Genomic DNA, 26888 nt, shown 5'->3' with positions numbered 1-26888 from the left:
AGCTCATAGAGGTACAGTTAGCTCATAGAGGTACAGTTAGCTCATAAAGGTACAGTTAGCTCATAGAGGTACAGTTACCTCATAGAGGTACAGTTAGCTCATAGAGGTACAGTTAGCGCATAGACGTACAGTTAGCTCATAGAGGTACAGTTAGCTCATAGTGGTACAGTTAGCTTATAGAGGTACAGTTAGCTCATAGAGGTACAGTTAGCTCATAGAGGTACAGTTAGCTCATAGAGGTACAGTTAGCTCATAGAGGTACAGTTAGCTTATAGAGGTACAGTTAGCTCATAGAGGTACAGTTAGCTCATAGAGGTACAGTTAGCTCATAGAGGTACAGTTAGCTCATAGAGGTACAGTAAGCTCATAGAGGTACAGTTAGCTCATAGGGGCACAGTTAGTTCAAAGAGGTACAGTAAGCCCTCTCGTATTTAGACCCTCTTGGAAACTGGCATGCAGCAGTATTCAGCTTTTGCATCAAAAATAAAACATTGGGCTCCCTAGCAAATGAGAGAGCACCCACAATACCAGGCAGAAACACATTTATATGTTATGTGCCTTTTGTCTGTAATTTCCAAGCCTGGCATTTTGGGTGCTCTATTATTGGCTAGGAAGCCCAATGGTTAAACCTCAAATCAACAACACTGCAAAGCTCAAGAACAATTTAAACGTTATTCTAACCACTAAGGTGGGCTCCCTGTGAAAAGTCAGGCAAAGCATTCATTCTTATTATACAACACCAAGGTACTGCGCGTGCCTTCTATTACTCTTTTCATTTTTTCAGTCTGTTCTCCTCATATTTTATCAGGTCCTGAATTCTATATTCTTCAATCACAGCGGAGCATATCCGTATTTGGAAGAGGTAAGTTTTCAAATCCTCTGGTGTAGTCCTGTAGAAAACCCCTTCTTGAATTCGTCTTGTCTATCATATTTTTGGGATTGTTTTCTTCCTTTGAAGAAAATGTGACCACTCACGTCGCAAGTTTGGCAAAACTTGTGTCTGTTTCGCGGAATGCTCACGCCCTTCTCTGTGAAAAATTTAATTCTGGGTTGAGGTTTTAAGTGCAGTAAATATGTTTGAATGGCTCCATGTGTCTACCGCACCCTTGGTTTTAACTTTTTTTTTTTATTAGATAGCAAGTTATGCATTTTTCAAAGATGCTGATATTAATCATCTGAAGAAAATGCAAGGTGCAAGACAGGTATGACTTCTTGTCAACATCCTTGTTTGTCTTTTTTATACCACTCCCTCTGCACTCCATATAACCTGGACATAAAGAGACTTCTTAGAGAAAGGAGAGATGTGGCTCTCATATGTTTTACTTCCTTTTCAGGTCAAACTTGGCTCGAATACTAGAGCAATGTTGAAATTATTTCATACCAAAGAATCTGATAACAGAAGGTATATACCCACCTTTTACAAGAAAAAGGTTGCCGGTGCAAATGGCGAATGGAGAATGATAGTTTGACTAACAAAAAATCCACTAGGTCTCTTCATGTATTTCTACTGAAATACATGAAAATGTGGATAAGTCATGTGAGTTGTTTATTTATCATGTTTATTCTGATGGATAATTAATACAATAAGCCTGTCTAAGAACTGCAGTTTTCCATTTGCCAGTTCACATTTTCACTGTAAGCGTTTATTTTTCATAGTCATGGTGAAGCTGTTGGGAAAACACCTATTCCAATGCCAATTGTCAGATGACAATTCCATTTTGAATGATTTTACGAATTCAATCATATTTCCACTGAATCCAGGAGAATTGGATAATAGTCATATGTCCAACCCTCTATTCTCTCAAACTGCTTATGTCCCACTCTGTTTTCTCTTATAACGCTTATTTTCCGCTCCCTTTTCCCCCGCAGTTGTCGGAAGTCTTTGAAAAGGCGATCGAGGGCAGCCAGCATAAACACAGAATCCAAGAAAGAAAAGAAATCATCCAGGTTACATAATCTTTACCATCTATTTTTATCATGTCCGAATAGTATTACATAATTGATGATCAGTGCCGAGTTACTTCCGAATAGTTCCGAATCAATCACAAATAGGATCACATCACTCATGGTTAATGCTGGGTTACTTCCGAATAGTACCGAATCACTGAGGAATAGGATCATATCACTCATGATCTGTGCCGAGTTAGGGAAAGTTCATTTAATATATTGACCCAGCACGCGAAGACTTAACGAAATAACGTTTACTGCCGTTTGCCGTTGAACTCCGTTGAAGCACGTTTAGATAAAGTCCAATATCATATAAACGATTTGAAGGTCGTTTACTTTATAGATACGTCGTTTAAGGTGAAAAAATAGCGTTAAACGTTTGGTTAGATCATATAAAACGTATTTTTGGAATATTCGATATGCCGTTTAATGAAAAAAGGCCACCCTACTGTTAAAGCGTTTCATTGAATATCAATTAGCTAATAATGCCAAAATGAATACGAGACATGAGTTTTATCGATTTCGGTGTAATTTTGGCTGCGAAATCAATCCAGTAAAGCTCTCGCGCTTAATTTTCTGCGCTTTATCGAATGCGCATCAAACTACTATCAGAAACAGAATCTTCACAACCCTAGCTTCCATTTTATAGAAGTTTCATGTTGTTTCTTGACTGTGTAATTCATTCTGTTATTGTGAAATATGTCATTGGCTTCACGGCGGTCTTTGGTGTGTTAAATTCGAACAAAAAGCCGCCAACTTAGAAGACTGATTCTCGCGCTTAATTTTTATCGTCTTATCGAATTCGCATAAAAATACTAACATCAGAAACAGTATTTCAAAAACTACACAACTCCTTAGGGCTATACTGTACGTGGATTATCAGCAGGTTTACCAAAGCAAAGTCTGTGTCGAATGATACTTCCCTTCCTTCTCGCAGTAAAATACTAGACAACACAGGCATGAGTTTGGCACAATGAGAAGTTTATTGAAAGATAATACACTAAAAATGGTGAAAGCTGTACTAAAAACAACCAGTAGACTTCTCAGCGCACCAAACTACAGCCAAACTAAGGCTAGGAATGTTGGCACTAACGCCCTGAAAAATAACTACACATCTAATCAGCCACTGACAGTTTGCACGGCATAGAGAATTCCAGATATCCTCTGTATGCGTCCGAGGCCCAATCCCCGAATACCTGAATGAATTCACCAGGAATCCCTAAATGAAAGGCCCAAGTTGTAGCACCCCTACGAAACGAATGACCTCTGTAAGAATGGGCATGGGGGACCCCTATCGATGCGAGACGTCGCCGCAGTACCGACACGAAATGAGTTGTGGTGAGGGGGTACAAACGCCTTGCGCTATCACGCAGAGCGAAGGCGGGGCTATGAGGCGGGGCAGAAATCCGAACGCGCATAAGTCTGGACAGAAAAACCGGCCATAACCGTGAACCCGGGATGCGCAACAATGGAAGCGCAAGTACCCGCCTACCAAACAGAATGGTCTTTGTAACTCGAAAATACACAAGTTAATCGGACGGGGTATCTGCGATATCCCAACGACATAGATTGATCTCTGGATCGAAGGCGCGCACGGACCTCGCAACTATGTTAGAAACACGAGCGAATAAAAAGAAAGTAAAACTGAACGCGCATCGCGTTGAACGCGTCCTCTGTACATGAAGAATCACAAGTAGAAGCTAAGGCCTGTAGCAAGGCAGGAGTGACAGGCGGCGCACGGTACATGCTTGGCCTGGCGCTGGATACCCTTTAGAGTAATCTTAATTTCGTAACTAGTAAAATGAGTGACCTCGGCTCCCAGTATAACATGTAAAAGCTTAAGGCCACTTAAATAATTGCGTACCGAGTCTGGAGTCATGCTGCGCGCAAGAAACTGGCAAAAGAGACACCTCGACTGAAGCTGGTACCTGACGGAATCCGAAGTAATTACAAAATGACATGAATGTACGCCACTGCGTTCTATGGTTTCGACGAGTCCCCTCTGCGTACGCAGAACGAGGAGTGGAACGCAACTCTTTTCGAAGCACTGAGAGCTTTAACTCTAAAGAAATAAAATTAAAAATCACTGTTAAAACTAAATGCTTCTAAATCTGTGAATTGTTCTATTAAACACAGACACACTGCTTTCAATATTTTGAAATATTTTTCGCGTTTTCCGTTAAAAATCATCGGAGATTGTTACGTAATCGACCGGAAGTGAACTGGTGACAATGTGGCTTTAAAGATCGTTTTTATCGTGTATCAGGTCTTAAAGATCGCTTTTATCGTGTATCAGGTCTTAAAGATCGTTTTTATCGTGTATCAGGTCTTAAAGATCGTTTTTATCGTGTATCAGGTCTTAAAGATCGTTTTCATCGTGTATCAGGTCTTTAAGATCGCTTTTATCGTGTATCAGGTCTTAAAGATCGCTTTTATCGTGTATCAGGTCTTTAAGATCGCTTTTATCGTGTATCAGGTGTTAAAGATCGCTTTTATCATGTATCAGGTCTTTAAGATCGTTTTTATCGTGTATCAGGTCAAAGTCAAAGCGCAAGTCGCTAGACTCCAGTATCCCTTCAGTGGTCTTCAGCAAAGTTGGCGCAGCGATGACGTCATATCCCCCTGCAAAGGGTTCTTCTATCTTTTCCCCACCACCTCCCCCGCCGGCTGTACCTCCAGCTATCAGAGAGCATGCGCCAACCAAAGCAGCCGCTGGGAAGGAAAGAGGAGAACTGCTGTCTTCCATCAGGCAGGGAACGAGGCTAAAAAAGGCTGACACCAATGATAGAAGTGCGCCAAGAATTTGAGAATGCCTTAATATGACACTGATTCTTGTCTGCTAATAGCGCTTCTAGATAGTACCGTCTCACCAATAGCACCCAAGACTAAAACGAAAAGGGCTCCTGGAGACTCGAGGTCTAAATAAGGCATCATAGTCTAGGCTACAAGGTAGGATACGGTATTAGGGTATGAGGTTAGCGTAGGGGACAAATATAACAATATTGCAGAGGAACGAATAACCTGGAATTGGGCTTTACAGTAAAAAGACCACACCTGGATGTATGAGATACGACTGCTAATAACACCTCGAACTTGTAAAGTAGGTGACAGGCATGTATCGTACTCAACACTTCCCATGGGTTTCCTGTGGCAAAAATGTGCTTTATCCAAGCAACACTTCAAACCCTCTAAGTAAATCTGTAAAGTTGAGATTTCTTCCGTATTTCTTATTACCGGGAGTAATACAAATAAATGGCAATGACGCTTGTTATGCACTAGATAGTAGAGGTGGCTAGCATTTTATAAATTATTTGATACGGAATGAATTTATATGCCAAGAAAAATCAAGTATTAAAGTTCGGCATGCCTGACAACGATATTAGAAACGGACGACGTTATGATGATGCCAAAAATGATTATTCATGTATTTAATTCAATTAGAGTGAGATGTGCAATGGTATAAAGACAAAAACAACTACACTTAGTTATTAAATCATTAAATATTTGTTTTCGAGAATGCTGATTTTTTTTCAAGAATTTTGATTAATGCTGTTTCTGATTATCTCAGTGGTTTAAATACTTCTCCTGCAAGCAATGCATATCGCCTATTGTTGGATTCTAAGTTTGAGATCTGATCTGGTTTATCTGATCAGACCTCCCGAAATCAGGTGGTTCATTGTCAGACCTCCCGAAATCACGTGGTTCATTCAGACCTTCTGCAATCACAGGTGGTCTATTGTCGGACCTGCAATCACGTGGTCCATTGTCAGACCTGCAATCACGTGGTCCATTGTCAGACCTCCCGAAATCAGGTGGTCCATTGTCAGACCTCTAGAAATCACGTGGTCCATTGTCAGACCTCCCGAAATCACATGGTCCATTGTCAGACCTCTAGAAATCACGTGGTCCATTGTCAGACCTCCCGAAATCACATGGTCCATTGTCAGACCTCTAGAAATCACGTGGTCCATTGTCAGACCTCTAGAAATCACGTGGTCCATTGTCAGACCTCCCGAAATCACGTGGTCCATTGTCAGACCTCTAGAAATCACATGGTCCATTGTCAGACCTCTAGAAATCACGTGGTCCATTGTCAGACCTCCCGAAATCACGTGGTTCATTGTCAGACCTCTAGAAATCACATGGTCCATTGTCAGACCTCTAGAAATCACGTGGTTCATCCAGACCTTCTGCAATCACAGGTGGTCTATTGTCAGACCACATATAGTCTCGTTATCGGTGGTCACACCCTGTAATATCACGTGATCCATGCCCAGACTTTACACCGTCACTCCTTAGTCACTTTGACACGTGTTATTTGACCTCAACGTTTATTGGTCTATCGCCAGACCTCGCATGCGTACCCGGGATTTGCTGAGGGGTTGCGCATCTATAGGTAGCTTATGGAAAAAGGATATCATTTGACGGTCCAGCGGTCCTTCAATAAGAAATGACCCAATCTCGTTCCCAGAGCCCACGTAACTTTTTACCAGCGGCAAGGTACAAGGTTCTGGAATAATCAGTTCTTGGGGTGATCCTAATTAGCCATCGAGCTTTCTTCAGTGAGCATGTGCAAATAAAAAGGCTCTCCTCGTAGGCGGTTGGCAATATTTACACCCAAAACATCCTTTCTATCAACGATGACTGACTCCAAAATCTGGTATTGAATTTCTTTCAGCGTAAAAACTTAGACTTTTTTTAATTTACGAAGCGTGAATTAAATAGATCAGAAATAGATCGTAAATCAGAAATGCTTTACCGTAACCGGTTGGCAATATTTACACCCAAAACATCCTTTCTATCAACGATGACTGACTCCAAAATCTGGTATTGAATTTCTTTCAGCGTAAAAACTTAGACTTTTTTTAATTTACGAAGCGTGAATTAAATAGATCAGATCAACTCTCCTCTTCCCGGTCGCTATTTTGTTTGGACATGCGCAGTAAAACCGGAACCAACAGATTCTGTTGGTGAAAAAATTGATTATCCCAGAGACTTGTACCTGATTGGGAATGACTCACTTTTGGCAGCTACGGGGGCGCGCGCCTAGACTGTCACGTGATCGTATCAAAAAAACGTATATAATCACGATCTGTCCTCAGACCCGTCAGAGTCATCACGTGACACAGCTACACCCATCGGGCTAGTCTTGACCTTGACCGGGCCTCGGCCCAGATGATCTGGGACAGGTGGACGTTGCGCCTGCGCGGTGCGTTCCCGCGCTTTGCCTTGCGCATGCCCAGATAATGGGTGACGCCAAGTGCCATGACGCCGCACAACACGATACCAAGCATCAGCCATCCGCCGATCTGTGCAAATGAACAATTTAGTTCCAGTCGCCTTAAGTAGAATGTTACAAACAGCCAACCACAAACAGAATGTTATTTTTACCACGCGCTGATTCGTGAAAAGATTTTTACAGAAGGTTATTAGGGGTATATTTATAAGGGGTATACACCTATTTTAAAAAAGGTTGCACTTTTGTTTTCGCGCGGATGTGTGTCTTAACCCGCGGTGTATCATGGGATCTAATTTCAGACAGGCAAGAGATTTGAAAAATAGCAGCCGTCAACATTTGCCTCAAAGTTCTTTCGGCTAACAAAAAGTCTGTCATTGGCAGGTATAGAATTAAGGATGTGGAAAAGTTCACATTGACTCCTGGCTATATTTGAGTTAAATTAACAAAAAAAACAGACTAAAAACAGAACCCCCCCCCCCCTCATTTTGAGTTTTATTATACAGCCCGTCAAAGTCAAACACCGCTGCACCTAGTCAGCGGTATCCTAGCTTTTAAACAGTGCTTTGCGGTCCCATTTTATCCCTTGTCGCTGTGCTAATGCGAGCGCAAGTTGAAGGGTGGTAAAGGGTTTTTTCGTGAAACGAGATTTGGCCATTTTTCACTGTCGAGAAACATGAAATCGTCCATTTCGACGTCCGTGAAACGTGATTTAACTCTTCTCGTGAAACGTGATTAAGAAGTTATTCTTATTATTATGTGCCTTTTTTCTTGTTTGCCTTTCCCTGATGAGAAAAGCTAAATTTTCTTGGTCTTTATGACCTTAAATTGAATTGTTTGGCTTTGAGGTGAAAACTGTCTAATTGTGAGACAGGCGTGCTGATTGGCCCTCTGCCCGTGAACTTTTTCGTGGATCTCCCAGAATGCTTTGCAATCTGATATGGCAGCAAGATGGTTTCAAAAGCCATACAGAGTAGACACGGAAATGGACCTGGAGGATCAGAATGAAGGTATCTATTTGTGTCTCCAGTCGTGTTCGCTGATCTCTTTCTTGTGTTGTATTTTGCTAAGAGGGTCAATTCTGCTGTTTTTCCTGATTCGATTTTAACTTTATCTAAGAATCTGAGCTATTGTTTGGCTGAAGAGAAGTCGCTATCCCCTTGGTCGGATGCATCCTTCAATGCCATTTATCCCTTAGACTGATGCCTGAGTATCTCATTGCGTTTATTTTTCATTTATGAATTGTTTTTTTGTTGTGGGTTGAGGCGTCAATGTGTGAATACTGTATATTAGACCATGGGGTATTGGATAATTTGACTCCAAAATGATGTCTGATATTGTTAGTGTTGAGTAAAGCACGTATTCATACCTAAACAGATTATATTTTCGCTCCTCTGCCCCTATGCGTTGTAACCGCCGACGCCTGGGAAATGAGTAAGTCGACTCCCAGTGACAAAAGGGCGCCGCTTGGTGTCGACACTAACAACACATTAGACCACATTTTGGAGTCAAATAATGTTATAGCCCGTGGTTAGACACCTACGAATCGTAATTAGATTCCATCCAATTCTAAAAATCATCGAAAATCTTGCGATCGTAAAAAGTCGATTTAAACCTGCGAACCGATAATTTCGCGCCTTTTGCTAATAAATGGACCTCCATTAACAACAGGGGTGGGTCCAGACGTATTCAACTGATTCCAGTAAATCACTCTAAATCCCAGAAAAATGTTTTTGTTTTTTTGTAGATTTGAATTTTAGAACGTTCAATAAAAAAACATCCATCTGTTCTGTTATTTAAACCGCTATTATTCCTGCTTCCTGGGTTGTTCGCTGTTATTTAGCGCTAAGACGGCATTTCCGGTCCCCCCACGGGAAATTTTGTTTCTGATGGTGAGTGATAAATCTAGTTTGGAGGAGGGGACACATTTAGAAATTTTGCGCGTGTATAAAAATTATGCTCACACCACCCAAGCTCTTCACCGATTGGCTACGACCCACCCGGAACACTAAAGCTCAGTTTTGATTGGTTGCTATAACGTGTAAATCAGTTTGGAATCAGTTGACAATAAAATCCGGATAGTACCCGTGAGAAAGAAGGCCTCTCTTCGCCTGTAGTGTGTGATCTCTCGTACACATCTCTCGAACCGAAATCTTGAAAATCGAAGCATGGCTTCACAAAATCCAGACGTTTCTCGTGGAGAGCTTGTCTGACGAAAGGAGGACCTTTTGATTATGGTGTAGAATTTGATCGAATTCAGATCCCGAAAAGTAGGAATTAATGGTGAAAGTGTGGCGACCTGCAATAGCTCTTTCGAATTGTCTATGACAATGGAAAGTGGTCGCCTTCGTTAGTGAAACACCAGGGGGTGGGGGTGGGGGGTGGGGGTGGGGCACTGGGAGCACCCCCCCCCCCCCCCCCCGACTCCACAATATTTTCAAAAATTATAAGGAAATGACCAACTGGGGCGTGACTGTGCCCCCATTGCTTTCTAAATGTTTCTGTATCGTGCCCCCGTGCCCCTCAATAATTCGAGGCCCGCTACGGCTATGAACCCTGGGCAGTGTATGCTAAGTATATTAATGCCATATTTTTTGCCCTGTGTTTTATTTGTGAAGATTTTCCGCCGTTATTCGAGTAAGGTAAATAGGCTGGTAAAATCACCTCTTGTACTTTCTACATTAGCGTACAATACCACAATAGCAAAATTGACCAGTACACGAATTTTCGGTGCCTCTAATGGATGAACCCAGGAGAAACATGCAAAGAGGAGAAGTGCCAATAGATCAGCAACTAGATGAGATAACGCACCGTAAAACTGCTTAGGATCGAGAGGTCATGGAGTCAATTATTGATACGAGTTATGTCTGTGGCACGAGTTACATTACAATGCGAGGGAGTTTGTTTTTTATATATTGTTATCACACCATTTGGATATTGCCAAGGGGTATTCGAAACGAATAATTGATACTTGCCTCGCCACACTTTCAAGAACACAAATTTGGTTGAGGTAGATAAGAATAGTGTATTAATTATCTGACTAATCGATGAATGAAGTCAGTTTTAAATAACCATAAGTTTGCTACAGCACCTGTGAAACTTAAACTTGAATTTATTATTTGAATAAACATATACTAGACTATACATATACTAGACTATACATCCCAATCCCTTGATTAGTCCGTGACAATTTGGAATCAGTCATTTTTAGGCTTAGATCCATCCCTGAACAATAAAATTGTTTTATCAGGAAGGAGTCGATGACAAGAAAAAAAGTGATTTATAAAATACAGGATATACCGTAAAATGAGTTCTACTTCTTCTTTCCGACATCCATAATACGCGGATTATTTTTATCTTGAAAACAGTCAGGCTTTATGACCACTTTGACGGGATTTTGTGATAAGTAAAAATCAGTGGTCTTATAGTTTAATGCGAGAATTCAATTACGATAATTTTTAAGTGATATTCACGGTTTCATATTAACATCTTGATTAAAAATTGCTGTGCTTTTTAGCGAGCTAAACCCTAGCTCGTCTTGACCCTAGGGGGTGATTAGACGATAAATAAATGAGATATTGTGCCATAGAAAGATTTTTATCGCTGGAGCCCCATGGCTTTAATTCTCGACACACTACTGAGCTAATGACACGTTTACCTTTAAGTAGAACTGCGACCAGCTACCAACGAAAGTGTTGCATTCATTGATGCACGCTTTCTTCGGCGGTGTTGTTATCGTGACGGCGGGTCCATTTGAGCCGAATTCTCTCTTCGTAAAATTCAGTGTTTTGTTATTTAGCGCACTTTGGGCCACCGTAAAGTTCCATTTACCAAGTTTATCACTAGTGGCACCATAACCATTTCTCAATCCACCAATTCCTGTTATATTCTTGTTTTGTGTTGTGTTCTGGATGGGGATTCTTTCTTTCCAGTGTTTTCCACCGTAGACAACCGAAATTAGCAATAGAATCAAACAGGATTCAGTAGATGAAATATACTGCCAAACACGCATCACTGTTAAGAAATCGCATTCCAATAATTCATCTTCTTCATGATATCTCGCCCAACATCGGCAATTTGAGAATATCGCAAAGATCACAAGATTGACCTAATGTCTATTTATGCCTTGCGGAATTTAAAAGAATTTTTCTCGATCTCTTTCTTCTCAATTCACGGCGAGCCTCCTATCGAGCTGTCAAACTTCCGTCTGACTGTCTCGGCGCGTTTGAGCCAATCACAAGATTTATGTGAAATGTATTTAAGAGAAAACAATTCGTAGTCCGCGTCTTCTCATTTTCTTGAGTGAAAAGCCGACACCTTTCTATTGACGTTTTTCAACGCACTTAGAAAATATTTTTTTCATTTGGTCCACTTAAGAAACAGCTGCTACTCTTGCTATTACAATATCGTTTGGATCCCCGTGAGTTCTGAATGCCGTTTAGGTGATTAAAAAAAACACTGTCGCGCCTTTAAGGGAGAGAACAAAATTTTGTCCGATTAAAGTAGAAATGTACAGTAATTTGGGTTTGCTTGCCTTATGTGAGTGCTTTGTTTGCCATTCTTCACCGTCTGACATTCGTCAGACGGTGAAGTATTTTAAGACGTTACGTTTTGCATTTGTGTCGTCATTGACGTTTTAATAAATAAGCAAAAGACCAGCAGGTGTGCCTTGAACGTTCGCAGTGTATGCTGGGATAGTTAAGACCCTGTTTGTGTCGTGACCGGGATAGTGTCGTGACCATGTTTGTTTCGTGACCGGGATAGTGTCGTGACCGGGATAGTGTCGTGACCGTGTTTGGGTCGTGACCGGGATAGTGTCGTGACCGTGTTTGGGTCGTGACCGGGATAGTGTCGTGACTGTGTTTGGGTCGTGACCGGTATAGTGTCGTGACCGTGTTTGGGTCGTGACCGGGATAGTGTCGTGACCGTGTTTGGGTCGTGATCGGGATAGAGCCGTGACCATGTTTGTTTCGTGACCGGGGTAGTGTCGTGACCGTGTTTGGGTCGTGACCAGGATAGTGTCGTGACCGGGATAGTTTCGTGACCATTATCATCTTTGATGTCGTGACCGAAGCACGACCGTCCACCCCGACCCTTGTATCATATTGTATCCTCTTCCCGACAGAAATTTGAATTAAATAATAATATTATTATATGGCTACGATGGTACGCGCGCTCTGATTGGCTGTTGAGCGGGCTGAAATCCTACGATATTGCCCGTGGGCAGTTTTGGATACTTTTTCTCAGCGGTCTTTGTTTAAATAGCCGAGTAAGGTTGCGAATTTCGCTGAAACAATATCAACCAAAAATCCTTGTTACAACGTAGAAAACAACGATGAACGGTGTTCTGATCTGTCCATTCATTTCGGCCCACGGATCATTCTTCTTTTTACGTCTGAAGGGCTACTAAAACCAACATCTCTTGACTTCAAGGTCTTTTTGGTATGTTGTGGTTTTATAACTACTTATTCACCGAGCAAGCGAGGCTAATGAGAATTTCATTATATGGCTTTTGAAAATCAACACGACACATAAACAAATCAACTTGCTGCTTTCGCGCGAATATCGATTAGTTTATAGAACAATTTTAAAAAGGCGGAAAAACAAGAAACATTTGGGTCCCGTGGGGGGGGGGGGCGGGTCTTCAGGGTAAAAGTGATAGGGATGCTCGTCGGGAAAATCGAAAAATACCCAAAAAAAAACCTGCACACCAAAAAGAAAAAAGAGAAAAGCCTATTTTTTCTCGGATACCCCCTAAAAAATACCTGAGGCCCGATTTGACCCCTAAAAAATACGACGAACATAGATAGAGAGAGAGAGAGAGATTTTATTCATGGCACCTTATAAAACATTTACATCGGCGTAAATCCACAAATAATTAAATAAATGATATTGAATGACATTTCTTACATTCCTCCATACATTCAAAAACATGTTTCGCTAAGCGCCGATTCGCGTTTTCATTCCGGCTCAATTCCATAATTCTGAAGAAGTTATTTTCTTTGTTGGCATGGTGTCTAACATCGATACCTGCATGCGTTTTAAGGAATTCCAGTAAATCATCCCGATCATTTTTATAGGCCGGACATTCTAACAGAAAATGCTCATCATCCTCCACTTTACCTGTCTGGCATACTAAGCATTTTCTTTCGTTAGGTTTTTTATATGGCTTTTCATACCTTCCAGTTTCAATTGCTAGCTTATGATTGCTTAGCCTGAATTTAGTAAGGGCAATCCTATGGTCAATATTTTTTACGTCCGTTAGATAATCTTCTAAATTGTGGGAAAGTTTAAATTTCTGAGCGTACCAAATTTGTTCTTTTGGGCTTGGTCTTTTGCTATTGCTCATTTGTGTAATTCTTTTCCTAATATTGTTGAATGTTTTCACTCGTATTTTACCGTACGCAAATCCCGGAGGGGGGGAGGCATCCCTATCGGGGAGCATCCCTATCGGTTCGACATGGGAGAAAGTAGTATAGTACTTGGCGGTTCCAGCGCATCCCGTGGGAATGCACTCGAACCAAGCCAAGTCTATACTACTCACCAGCGTATGGTATCATATTTTGGTATGACTATATGGTATCATATTTTGGTATGACTATATGCTACCAGATTTAGGTGTAACTGTTATAATTTTATGAAAACAATATGATGGAATCCACAATGTGGAGACTGCCGATGGAGTCCATTTTATGGAAACTATATGATGGAGCTCATTTCTTGGAAACTATATGTTTTCCGTTAAAATCGCATTGGGGAGCGAAGCGAGGCAGTGAATTGATCGGAGCGAAGCGAAGATCAAGAGGGGGAGGGAGACTTCTGATGATGGTAACCACGCCATGGCACCAGCGAATGGTATCACATTTTGATGAAACTATGTGATAAAAGATTTTGGTGAAACTATGTGGTATCATATTGTGGTGAGACTATATGATACAAGATTTTGGTGTCAGCTTATGAATAAATTACTGAAACTATATGCTTTCTTCATTTCGTGGAATCCGTGCGATGTGTGCGGGTTTAATTTTATGGTCACGGCTGTTGCGTGACATTCTTGGAATTTTAATTCTTATGAGCGAGTCGGGGGATTCCCCGCGGGCTAGTCTGGGCATGTGTATTGTGTTTAGGGACTTTCCCGCTGGCGAAGTGGAATGTTCTAGATTTCCTTAGAGACATGGCAACGCAATAATATTTTAATTCCTTGGAGCGAATCAGGGGATTCACCGCGGGCGAGTATAAACATGTCTTAAAGTTGCCTACCGTATGTATTTGTGGAACTTGTATGTAGACCAACACAGATGTGCCGTGACGTAACGTCATAGGTGTGGCGTGATGTCATATAGGAGTGTAGTCTCTTGTGGAACTTGTATGTAGACCAACACAGATGTGCCGTGACGTCATATAGAAATATAATCTATTGCATTAGAATATAGAATGGATTGTAATACAGGGATCCATGTGGCGTTGGATGAGGATGGATATTACGATTGTCCATTTTGTGATCTAAAAATAAGGGAGTACGTGACTAAGGGAGAGTCGGCGAGGTTCGAGGCATGTTGTGGTAGGCAGGATATGGTAAATGACAATGGAGCTAATGTGTGTAGAAATTGTGGTGTTCACCATGGATACGACTATGCCGTCGAGTATGTTGATTATTACGAGAATATGTACAGGATACGTAGGAAGTCAGTGTACCATCTGAAGTACCATTTAGAAAATGTGTTGTTTGATTTTGACTTAGAAGGGAATAAGCATGACCTACTCAGGAGATTCGAGCAAGTTGAGACGGCTATGAATTAGAAAACGATATATTCAGATAAAGTTCGCTCTCTACAAATTGTTACAATTGAAAGATGAGAAGCAGAGTATGAGGCAATGCATAAAATATATCAGTCCTAGGACACTGAGGTATTATGAGAAGTCGTGGAAGCAGGTTTGTGATCATCTAGGATAGACGTACATTCATGGTAGTGAGTTTATAACTAAACGTGTGGAGACGAAGTGATCACCATCTTTCTCTAGAGATATGTATATGCTTCCAATATGGGGTCTTATCATAATAAAGCCTTATGCTAAAGTTTTGTTTCGTTTGTCTCTTATTTCTACCATTATCTGTTCTCGAATATTGTCCTCGCTTTTTTTTTCTCTCGACTGAGGTGAGCGTTTATATACCTTTTCCCGGATCGACTCTCTCATTTCATTATATTTTTTCAGCCTCTTTGATAATGAGATTGAATTCGTCTGAGGATTTTTGGTTGTCGGTCAATGCTTTGCTAATAAGGTCATCGGCTGAACTCAATTTAGATTTAGCTAGAGCATCACGATATCTGCGTGTTTCTGTACATTTTTCGATAGTCTCTTAGAGACTGATGCCCTCACTGTTGAAACAATAGCACTAACACCTGACAGAACTCCTAAAGGTACAGCCACAGGGATCCCAACCCCAGTCAACCCAGTCCCAAATGCCCCAGCCGATAGGGCAACTGAGAGAGAACCTGACCCGATAGCTATTTTTTTTTTTAATCGACCGGGACTTCGTGTACTTTTTCCTAACTCTTTTGTGGTGTTCGAGGTTCGCGCTAATAGAGTTTTTAATAGAACAGATTTGTTGTAGTCTGAAACTTTAACCATTGTCTTCCTCGGTTGGGATGGTTGGGTAAATTTGGCCACATCTCTCATGTGGTCTTGCTTCGTACATGTTGTCCATTATATTATATGATTAGATAATCTCGATGTACGTTTCATGTTTTATGCTATCGTACATGTATTCGACATCGCCGGATAGCTCCTAACACATTACGTTGCTGGTGAAAAGCGCTGGGTTAGCACCCGTCTCGGTGTTAATGTGTAGGACGGTTCCATTAGCACCCCATACGAAAAGCATGTACACCAGTGCTCGTGTGTAGGTGTTTTTTTTTGGCATGATCACACCCCAAGAGGCGCCTACTTGGTTACTAGACGCTAGAATGTTCTGCCCAATGAATTGATAAGAGGCGTCCCCAACGCTCCGCTTCTAGGCGAAGTAGAACCTCGGGTCGGTGGACACGCCGATGCTCTCCGTGCAGTAAAGGAATAAATTCGCAGTTAGTTTGATTATGTTTTGGCTGTTCTTCAACCCTAGGCTGATGTAAAAACCAGTTACCTCTCTCCAACCATCATTGCCGAGTAGCATTTGGGCTTGGTGTATATGTTTTGCTCTGTATAAGGCTATACGTGCACTGTTTCCTATATCGTCAGCGACTGACTCACTCACTTGATAGTTCGCCGCCGTTTCGCCTTCGATACCCAAGGCATACACTTGGATTTTTGGGGGGCTTGGTGAGTTATGTGAGACGGTGAAAGTAATATTACCTGTGAACTTACCTGTGTCGATTACAGCCTCAGTGAATCGGTAGCCTGGCTTCCCATCTATGGCGCCTCTCTTAATGCTATCCCCACGGAAGCCCCACCCAGCCGTTTGGATGTTGGTGGTACACATCGTAAGCATCACATTTGGGTCAATGCCTCGATTCGAATGGTGTAGCCTTTAGATGCTGTAAGTCCGATAGTGTTATCGATAGGTACAGAGATGGCTATTGTTTCTTGTGCCCCATTTGGGATATCGTCTACTAGGTAGAAGCCCTGGTGTTTAGGGTACAGCCCTTTTGATTTATTTATTTTAATTATTTTCAGGTTACTTGAAAATAATCGATCTTGATAAATAATTAATCTTGTCGAAGTTGACAAGGGGTGTCACTAGCATATGGATGAGGCAGTTTGTCTTTCCCGACCCTTAAGGGCCTGATATCAAAAGTTGGAAGTTATCGCTAGGCATGAATTTGCAGAGCTGCTTGTACTTTTTGTTCGCTCCAGTGTTAGAGTCGTAGTTGGGGATGTCCATTCGTATACAAGTACCGTAGATAACTTGAGAGGGATAAGTTCAGATAAATTTGTTTAACGTATATGTATATGGATATTGCCAATGCGAAGAAGCACATTATCCCAAAGATTGAAGCTGGGAAGATGTTTAAGGTCGCCCGTGACGTCATTAAGGATACAGGAACAGGAAACGGGACTCTAAAGATAGACGTGCCGAAGCTTATGGGTCACCTCAGCCTGATAGCCTATAAGGACGGTCAGAAGGCGTATGGCAAGAGAGTCGACTTCGATACGATAGATATACTCACAAAGCGTTTCAATAGTAGTAAAAAGTACAGCGACCTCTCTAGAATGGTATTCAACGAGCTGAATGAGCTAGGTGAGCTCCCAATACATAGAACCTCAAAGAAGTATTAAAAAATTGGTTCAGGTGTGGTGTACTATAACGACCCCAAAGATCTTATATCTAGGTTGGAATTACTTGGTGGTGGTTCGATTCAACCGGATTCAACTCAGAGGCGAGTTCTCCAAAGTCGCTCATGTGCTAAGGAGATTGGGTGCTATCTCGAACGACCAACTTGGAGAGCTTTTGTCTAACTATCTTGTATAGATGGAAAATATTGTAGAGAGAGCTGTGTACATCTCATCCCGTGATCGCGAGGCGCGTGGCGTCAGCCGACCCGATGATTTCACTATCAAAATGAACCCGTCATTACGGCTTTCTAACGACACCAGACACGGGATCGCCGTCGACAAGATATCAATGACCTACAGCTGGCATAACATCAACCCCGAATATGAGAACGATAGTGTCAAGTACTCACCTGATGGCGGGGCTACTTGAACAACCGTCACCTTTCCAAGTGGGATGTACTCATACCATGATCTGAACGATTTTTTACATCAGGAAATGAAATCGAACGGTCAGGTAGGGGTTGCTGATGGCAAATGAAAATTCTATATCGACATCGTATTAGTCCTCACCACCTACAAAGTCGTCGTCATAGTCGGCGATAAATATGAACTGGACATAAGGGGGACAAAATTCGGCGAACTCATAGGATTCGACGCAAAAGTCATCTCGAAGACTATTGGTCTAAATTACCCAACACCACGAACAGCATCGACACGCTCCACATCAACACTGATCTAATAACCGACAGCATTGTAGGAGGTCGCGCTAGTAACACGCTATTTGTCATACCGACAGACAACTTGAGTCGGAGCTACCCGTTCTCAGTCCAACCAACCAGAGCGCTGTTTAACAACGTGGCTGCCAATTTGATTAGCAGTATGAGATTCTACGTCATGGATTCTATTGGTCGTCTTATCAATCTCAACGGTATCGAATGGTACATGACTCTAATCCTAGGTCGATATATTAGTCTAACCTAATTGTATATGAGTTTTCAACATTAGTATAAGAGGAGGTACGACCCTGATGTGGGTAGATACGTGTTGAAGCATGTCTACGGCCGTAAGGTATTTGGAAAGACAGCAAAGAAGGCTGTAAAGGATGCGACGAGTAAAGCAGTCTCAATCGCTATAAGCAAAACTGGTGATTACGCTGGGAATAGAGCAGGGGATCAGATCGTCAAGCTCTTACAGAAGAACAAAAAGGGTGCCCAACCCACTATTAGCCCAACACCAACCAAAGATGCTCCGTTAACAGACTCTGAGATCAACAAACGTGTCCAGCGTATATCAAACGGATCTGGAAGGGTGCGAAGGTTGAGAGTGTGAGGTATTATCTAACATTATTATATAAATGTATAGAAATCCAAAGTACGTACAACGCTATGAAGACGTGTCGTTCGATTAAGAAACTCCACTAGTTTCAAACGTCGCGAACAACGCGCACCAAACTCTCACAGGGTATCGTATTGTGGCCGACAACAGTGGAGAGAACGCGCCTCTCGATTGGTACAACGCCCGTTTTGAGGTTAATTCCAAAGTCCAATTGCTAGCGGATGGTGGAGACATCGCTGTCGACGATAGTATTGTAAATGGTAGTCATTCACTGACCAAAGAGATATCCGTCAAGGTCAATGGCATTCCAGTCTACGACAACACACGGGCGGATCACACCGTTAATATCAAGAACCTACTTGAGTACGACACTTCATATGCTAAAACTGTAACAAACGAATTTTACTTCCTAGACACTAGTAGATTTGCTGAGGAGAGGCCGACCGAAGCTACTTATAATAACTGTTTTGCTGCTCAAAAGGGTTTGCTCGGGACATCTACAACTGTCAACACTGAAACACTCTCAATAGATACTCTTTCTTCGAAGCGTTCGAAGGCAAACTTATGCCTAACACAAAGGTTTAGATACAGATCACTCGAAATTTTGACGCGACTCTCATATGGCAAGCAGGAGCGGATTGCCGAGTCGTTATAACTAGATTCAAACTGTAGGTGCCACGAATTATCTTCAACTCAGTGGGTGAGAGCATGTATATGAGTAAATATTTAGCTTCCCATAAGTGGACTTACCTAAGGGAGATGGTCGAGCGGTCAAACTCAGGAAGAGCCAAAACAGGGAGCTTCAAGATAACCAGTGGAATCAATCGTCCTAGACATGTCTTCGTGTGGATATCCAATGAGGATTCTCAAACAGCAAATCCATCCCTATATGACACATTCTCGGTGGCTAACGATAGGACGCTAACGAGTTGTCATCTAGAGGTAGGGACTGGTAACCAGTATCCAGAAAGTGAGTAACAAGTTAGTTTTGAGATGTCTAGAGTGTTCCGAGACGTCTTAGGATACGTCAATTCCATTAATGACTACAAAGGAGGAACCCTACTGACTAGAATCAATTTCGGCAGCATTTTTCCCATTCATTTACTTCGACTTGAGGAACCAGAAGGCTGATATTAAAGATGGTACCACCAAGTTGACATTCAAATATAGATTAAGCGCTGGAACTAACGCCGACTACAGCGTGTATGCCCTTGTTTTGTACGAACAGGATATCGAGCTAACACAGTCTAATGGGAAGCTGTTATTGAGATCATAAAGAAAATATTTGCTTGCGAATAGACTTTTTATGCTTTCCCACGGGTTATTCAAATTAATGCTATAATATTATAATCGGAACCCTGTGCAGTATAATTCATTGATGGGGACCCTGTGTTATTGTTATATAACAACTGTCCACACGTGACTCCTGTTGGGGATGCATTGCATTGACCCCTATCCATTAGCACTAGGCTAGGGAAACACTCGTGCACGGTGTCATTTGCTGCCAGTCGCCGAAGGATCCGCTAAAGTTTTTTGGTGAGTTGTTATGGCTTCTGATATACCTAAAGTTCTCATCTTAGGACATTCTTTTGTCCGTCGTCTACATTCGGATCTTTCGGCTAATTTTGATTCCCGGGCGGATCTTTCCTTTGGTTTTGCTGGTAGCATCCATGTTATTTTGCACGGCGTGGGAGGACGCACTGTTCCTTGGCTTCGCGCCAGGGATCTCCATGTCGTTTCTCGGTCCTCTCCCGATGTAGTTATTATTGAAATCGGTACCAGTGACCTTTCCTGTGTTGGTCCTGAAGTTGTTGGCTCACGCATTGAAGAATTAGTGTTGCTCTTACGCAACGAGTATTCCGTTCGCGTCGTCGGTTTATGCCATGTTATCCCACGGGGGCGTGCATTCCGCGGTCACCGCGTATTTAACAGAAATGCTGAAACTCTTAACCAAATCTCGAGTGTTCTTCTCGAGTCCTTGCCAAACGTGTTCTGCTGGTCACACAGGGGTTTTAAAAACCCTTTCCATACTCCATTCCTGCGTGATGGAGTTCATTTGTCTCAAGATAGCCAGTATATGCTGTATCGTAGCTATCGCGGTGCTATCATTCATTCAATCAACTTACTCAAGACAACGGAGACCGAAACTCATCTTTAACGATCGGTAGGTTTGTTGATGACTGATAGGCCTTACGGATTGCCTCTTTTTTCACTCATTGAATTTAGCCGAACTACTATTACTTACTCCGTTCTTATTGTGGTGGCACTAATCTGTTCAAAATCTGTTTTTATCGTACTGTTTACTTGAGCTGTTGACCCTCTTTGACCTCCACTGTTTTACCGAACTAATAGCGAAGTATTTAACGGTTTTGGCATTTTGATATTTTCTTTCTTGCATAGTTGCTTCATAACTGCGGGTATGTTATATCCGATGTTTGTACAATTAAATTTCCCTTACGAGGAGTCATACATTATATTTTGTTGTTTAAGTTCGGCTTGAAATTTGCCTTGTGGGGGCTTTAATCCTCCTTCTGCTCTCAATCGCGAGAGGTTTATATCAACTCGCGGACTTCATGGGGTTTCAATCCTCGTGTTTATTAATTCTGTGAGGCTTAAATCCTTACAATTGGCTTCGTGGGGGCTTTATTCCTCCCCTTGTCCCTAAGATTTTATGGGGCTTTAATCATCTTGTTAATTATTTGCACAAGGCTTTACTCCTTGTACAGTAATTTGTTTTCTGGGGGTTTTTCAATCCTCCTTTTCTATTATATTTTTCTCTCTAGTAGATTGTATGGGGCTTCAATCCTCCTGTTTATCATTTTGTTTCTCATTTTGCTGTGATTTGCTTTCTTGCACTGATGCTGTGGTGGTTTCAATCCTCCCATTGTTATATGTTTATTATTTGGGGGTTTCATTCCTCTAATTTATTAATTTTGGAGGATGATATTACATCAGCTCCATGTACCTATCTTTTGCAGATAGATTTGTACTATTTTCCTATAGAAGTAGACCATGCCTAGGAAACGCCGACCACCACCACCTCCAATTCAGCCAGCTAAAAGGCCTAGATCTGCTCGGCTGCAAGCAAGGAGAACCGGGTTAATGGTCGACCCTCCACCAGCCGTTAACAACACGGAGGAAATTGTCGCACCACCATCAGCCGTAAATAACAGAGAGCCAACGGTCATACCACCACACGCAACCTTGTCACCAGACACGTTGGAGATGATCATTTCAACGGTCACAACCAGGGTCACAGATGCCCTTATACCTCTCCTCCCACAGCGGGTTCCTGCTGAAGAAGCTAATACACCAGTGGAGGTTCCACCCCAAACGCGCACCGATGCATTGGTGGAGTCAGCCATCGCCAACGTTCGGGGCCTGCTCTCAGGTGAGAAGGACCCTCCACCACCCCCTACACATGACCTTCAGACAGTTCAATTTTCGCTCGACACAAGAGTTTCCACAAAGACAAAGGCGAAGATTTGGGATAATGAATTTTTAGAGTTTGGTATTCTATTAAGCAATCCCTGGTCAGAGGACAAATATCAGTTAAGTGTCTCATCAGGTAGTGGGGGCCGGCAGCCCTCAATTTGTCTAGAGCCCACTACTCGGCCTAAACGGAATCTGACTATGGAGATGTGGGCATCAGCCTTCAGAATTTTTGTGGCGGTTTATACCCAGAAATATCCCAATGAGGCCCCAGCCCTCATGAAATATGGGGAAACGATCCATGATTTGGCTAATCGTGGCCACAATTGGCGTTATTATGATGAAACATTCCGTACGCTGCGCCAGGTAAACCCCTCCCTGTTCCCATGGGCCAATATCCATTCCGAATTGTGGCTTCGGTCACATGTTTCGGTAACTAAACCTGCCAGTACCGGAAGAATTCCAAACAAATCACACCAGGCTATCCCAAAAGGTTTCTGTTACCGTTTCCACAGTGGCAAGGCATGTTCGGGTTGCGACTTCAAGCATGCATGTTATCTCTGCAGTGCTGGTAGCCACCCTGCCACTAAATGTTTTCGTCCCCAACGGCAACAACCGGGAGGACAATCGGAACATGCCAGGCCCCAATCTTCCAACCCCGGTAAAAAGTGAACGTTTTTTACATTTACTTTCTGGGTATGAACCAGCCATTTTTGCTTATCTGTCTAAGGGTTTCAATTCAGGTTTTTCCTTGCATTTTGAAGGCACATTAGAACCCCTTGAATCTCAGAACCTGCTTTCGGCTTCTGAACATCCTGAAATTGTTGATGCCAAGGTCTTCAAAGAGCTGGAGGCCCATAGGCTTGCAGGTCCCTTTGCAATCCCACCATTTTCACCCTTTCGGGTATCTCCGTTGGGGGTTGTACCTAAGAAAACACCCGGTGAATTTAGGCTTATACATCATCTTTCTTTCCCTAAAGGGATTTCTATCAATGATGGCATAATGCCAGCTAATACAAGCGTCCGTTATGCCACTATCGAGGACGCAATTCGATTTATTCGGCATAATGGTACCAGCTGTTATCTTGCTAAGACTGACATAAAGAATGCATTTCGCATAATTCCTATCGATCCTAAGGACTACCCCTTGTTGGGTTTTAAATGGAGAGACTCTTACTATTATGATCGATGCATGCCTATGGGTTGTTCCAGCTCCTGTAAAACGTTTGAAACCTTTAGTACGGCTGTGGAATGGATAGCTAGGAACAAATTACATATACATTCAATCCTCCACCTTCTTGATGACTTTTTGATCATAGCCCCTACCGAAGATCTATGTAGGGCGCAACTACAACTTTTTCTGGACCTATGTAACTATCTGGGTATTCCCATAGCACCAGAGAAAACAATGGGACCTGCCACTACTTTGCAGTTTGCGGGTATTGAACTTGATACCCAAATGTTAGTGGCTCGCCTACCACAAGACAAAATTGACAAGTCTATACAGCTGATTACTAGTTTTTTGCGCAGAAAGAAGGTGTCCCTCCAGGAGTTACAGTCGCTAATTGGAATGCTAAATTTCGCATGTTCTGTTGTCATGCCTGGCAGGGCCTTTCTGAGGCGGCTGATAGATCTCACTATTAATGTTAGGGCCCCTCACCACAAGATCAGACTAAATATAAGTGCCAAGGAGGACTTAAAAATTTGGCTGTCTTTTCTTCAGAACTTCAATTGCAAGTCATTTTTCCTTGACGAGCACTGGGTGAGCTCACCTAAACTTCGGCTCTTTACTGATGCTGCAGGCTCTCTGGGTTATGGGGCAGTTTTTGGTGACGAATGGTGCTATGGGCAATGGCCCGATACATGGGTAGGAAAGAACATCGCTATTCTGGAATTCTATCCCATTGTCCTTAGTGTACATTTATGGGGGCATAGAATGACCAACCAGTGCATTTTATTTTTTACTGATAACGAAGCATTGGTTTACGTGATCAATAAACAGAGCTGCCGGGATAAATCTCTAATGTTTTTTGTCCGCCACTTGGTCGCCCTTTGTCTTAAACATAATATTCTTTTCAGATCAAAGCATATACCAGGTGTGCATAACATTTTAGCAGATTCTTTATCTCGTCTCCAGCTTCAGGTTTTCAGAGAAAAAGCCCCAGCAACAATGCATTCCAACCCGACGGAAATTCCGTTGTCTCTGTTGCCACAACATTGGGGCCCATAGTTGAAACACTCATGGCTTCAAGCCTTCAGCAATCATCCATCCCTACCTATAGACGGGCTTGGCGTTTATTTAACCAGTTCCTCAGCGCTACCTTCCAGAATTGTGCTGTACAGCTGCCCATATCGCCAAGTATGGTAGCTCTTTTTATTGCATATTTATTCGATCATCACTATGCCCCTTCAACTGTTCACACTTATGTATCTGCGCTGGGCTATTCACATCGTTTATCTAATCTTCCTGATCCAACTAAGGTTTTTTATGTGATCCAGATACTCAAAGGCTATAGCAAAATTGGTTTTAAACTTGATACTCGGCTTCCCATCACCTTGCCAATACTACAACGTTTGGTTACAGCAGCTCCTGTTATTTGTTCCACGAAATTTGAATCATGTCTTTTTCAATCAATGTGCTGTTTTGCCTTTTATGCTTTCTTACGAGTTGGGGAAATGACTCAATCCAGTCAAACTCAGAATACAGGAAGTCTGTTAACAATTTTTCAACTATCCCAACTCAAAGCGGAGACCGGTGTGGTTAAAGCTCTGAAATTGACTTTTCATAATTTTAAACACAGCTACAATCAGCGTCCCTTCTCCCTGATAATTCAGCGCCAGAACAGCCCTTGTCCAGTTAATTTACTGCTGCAGTACTTAGTTTTGAGGGGTACACATGCTGGCCCCCTATTTTTGGACAGTTTTGGTAATGCTGTTACTAGAGATAAATTCACTAACTTGCTGTCACTTGCTATAAGACATTCAGGTCTTAATCCATCATTTTATAAAGGGCACAGCTTTCGGATTGGAGTTGCATCTCATGCGGCAGCGCAAGGGTTATCTGATGCACAGATCAGGATTATGGGACGCTGGAAATCTAATGCCTTTCAGAAGTACATACGGGTCAATAGTCTTGTGAATTAGTACAATTTTTTCCTTTTAGAACTGGTCGATTGCTGGGGAATCCATTGGTTCTCGAAGGCATATGATGTGTACTGTATACACTCCACTACTTGCAAGGGCGATAGATTGAGTGTGTGCAGTACATCTCATATGTAGCAACTTGCATAGTAGTGTATTTCTTGCCCATCCTTGAGTTTAGGTTGAGCTACAATCCAGACAAGGCAACTGCTTACAAGGGTAGCAGTTTGCTTGAATCCATTTAACTTAAATTGTTCTCTTTTCTTGCATAGTACTGGCAATCACTTGCATGGGCGGTGTCTTTGCGGTACAATTGCTTTGTTAGTAGCTTGTTCATAAGGGCGAAAGTCTGCCGCCTTTATCAAATTGGCATTTACTTTTCTCCTGTCACAATACAGGAAACATTTGCATGGGCTGTGTCCTTGTTGTGTTGTGATTGGATAATTGACAAAGCATTTTGTTTTTGCTTTAAGTAGCAACACTATGCGAAGGTATGATTGTAGCTTATATGTGCTATCGTTCTCGAGTGCTGCTTTTTCCCTTGGGTGGATTATTGTGGATTATCACCCACCATGCATTTGGCGTTGTTTGCCCTCACCTTTACTGGGCAATTTTTAGATTTATCAGAGCAAATTATATATTTTGACAAATTTTATTAATAAAGCGGCTTTGGGCTAACAGCCCATAGCCATTATGATTCAAACACTGTCTTGTTTTGTATCCATGCCCAGTAAACAAAGCGCGGGTTAAAGCAGCTCTCGTTCTATGGAAGCTAAGTGGGGAAGGCATAAAACGGTTTTTGTATAACGTATTAGTATAGATGTCGTATGTCAAATACAATGTAAGATTGACTCTAGGTCAAAAGGAGAAGTTGCTCAAGTCATATCAGAAGAAAGCACCAATAACTCTTCGACAAAAGCATAGCCAACTGTCAGGCTCAGATTCTGTGCTGTTGACAAAAAGCCAGATTAATCGAGTTGAGAAGTCGAAACGAAATAGGACAGGGACTGACATGAAAATCAGTCAGACTCAGATTAGAAAGCAGGAAGGTGGATTCTTGGGCGCTCCATTAGCCACGTGTGCTCTTAGTGGACCAGCTAGTTGGGGTGTCAATAAGGCCTTACCCAAAACTGGCTCTGGGCTATTTTGTGTCCCGCAAGACAAAGTTGACAAACTAATAAAGTATAAGGTCTACCTAACGCAAAAACAAAAGAAGCAAATCGTTCAAGCCCTCCAAACTGAGTCTGGTATCCCACAGTTTAAACTAACTAGAAAGCAAAAGGAAGGGGGGTTCCTCGGGGCGTTGCTTGCTTCGATCGGGGTGCCCTTTCCTATGTCAGCTCTATCGGGTTAAGGTCTCCAAGTAGACAACCGGCCTCAGAACTACCTTCAAACGTACATAATCCCCCACCACCTAAGCCTAAGGGCGGTCGCCTAAGCCTAAGACCACCTCCATTTTACGGTCAGTGGGATGACCCAATGATTTGATATAGAGCTAAACCAAAAAGAAGGCAAAGAAAAGAAG

General features: G+C 42.2%; 3 protein-coding genes across 5 annotated transcripts in view; 2 read left to right on the top strand and 1 right to left on the bottom strand.

Annotated features, from left to right (window-relative positions):
* LOC116617923 (slowpoke-binding protein) overlaps positions 1-5464 on the top strand; it is a 55950-nt gene extending 50486 nt beyond the window's left edge. For both annotated transcript variants that reach the window (XM_032381138.2, XM_032381137.2), the window contains exons 11-15: positions 809-862; positions 1134-1202; positions 1335-1402; positions 1870-1947; positions 4484-5464. In XM_032381138.2, coding sequence (XP_032237029.1) covers positions 809-862; positions 1134-1202; positions 1335-1402; positions 1870-1947; positions 4484-4754 — 540 coding nt within the window. In that variant the 3' untranslated portion in view covers positions 4755-5464. The remainder of the gene's footprint in view (positions 1-808; positions 863-1133; positions 1203-1334; positions 1403-1869; positions 1948-4483) is intronic.
* On the bottom strand, positions 5361-11778 carry LOC116617928. The gene is made up of 2 exons (XM_032381143.1): positions 10842-11778; positions 5361-7256 (listed from the first exon to the last, which is right to left on the bottom strand). The coding sequence occupies exons 1-2, from the start codon at positions 11193-11195 to the stop codon at positions 7077-7079; spliced, it is 534 nt and encodes a 177-aa protein (XP_032237034.1). The 5' UTR covers positions 11196-11778; the 3' UTR covers positions 5361-7076.
* Positions 11779-16990: 5212 nt separating this feature from the next.
* On the top strand, positions 16991-26570 carry LOC116617925. 2 transcript variants are annotated; one of them, XM_048728179.1, is made up of 3 exons: positions 16992-20326; positions 21769-22181; positions 24360-26570. In XM_048728179.1, the coding sequence occupies exons 2-3, from the start codon at positions 21803-21805 to the stop codon at positions 25364-25366; spliced, it is 1386 nt and encodes a 461-aa protein (XP_048584136.1). In that variant the 5' UTR covers positions 16992-20326; positions 21769-21802; the 3' UTR covers positions 25367-26570. The 2 variants fall into 2 exon arrangements, with proteins under 2 accessions (XP_032237032.2, XP_048584136.1); XM_032381141.2 differs by having other exon boundaries at positions 16991-20326; positions 21769-26570.
* The last annotated feature ends 318 nt before the right edge of the window (positions 26571-26888 follow it).

Source organism: Nematostella vectensis, chromosome 5 (genome assembly GCF_932526225.1).
Source record: "Nematostella vectensis chromosome 5, jaNemVect1.1, whole genome shotgun sequence".
Lineage (NCBI taxonomy): Eukaryota > Metazoa > Cnidaria > Anthozoa > Actiniaria > Edwardsiidae > Nematostella > Nematostella vectensis.
Note: the sequence above shows the minus strand (reverse complement) of the source record. Positions and strands in the feature narration are given on the sequence as shown.

Excerpts from the sequence above, each read along its gene's own strand:
- LOC116617928 (XM_032381143.1), bottom strand. The coding sequence starts at position 11,195 with ATGCGTGTTTGGCAGTATATTTCATCTACTGAATCCTGTTTGATTCTA. Across the intron at positions 7,257-10,841 it reads GGTCGCAGTTCTACTTAAAG|ATCGGCGGATGGCTGATGCT; the intron begins GTAAACGTGTCA and ends TCATTTGCACAG.
- LOC116617925 (XM_032381141.2), top strand. The coding sequence starts at position 22,770 with ATGCATGTTATCTCTGCAGTGCTGGTAGCCACCCTGCCACTAAATGTT.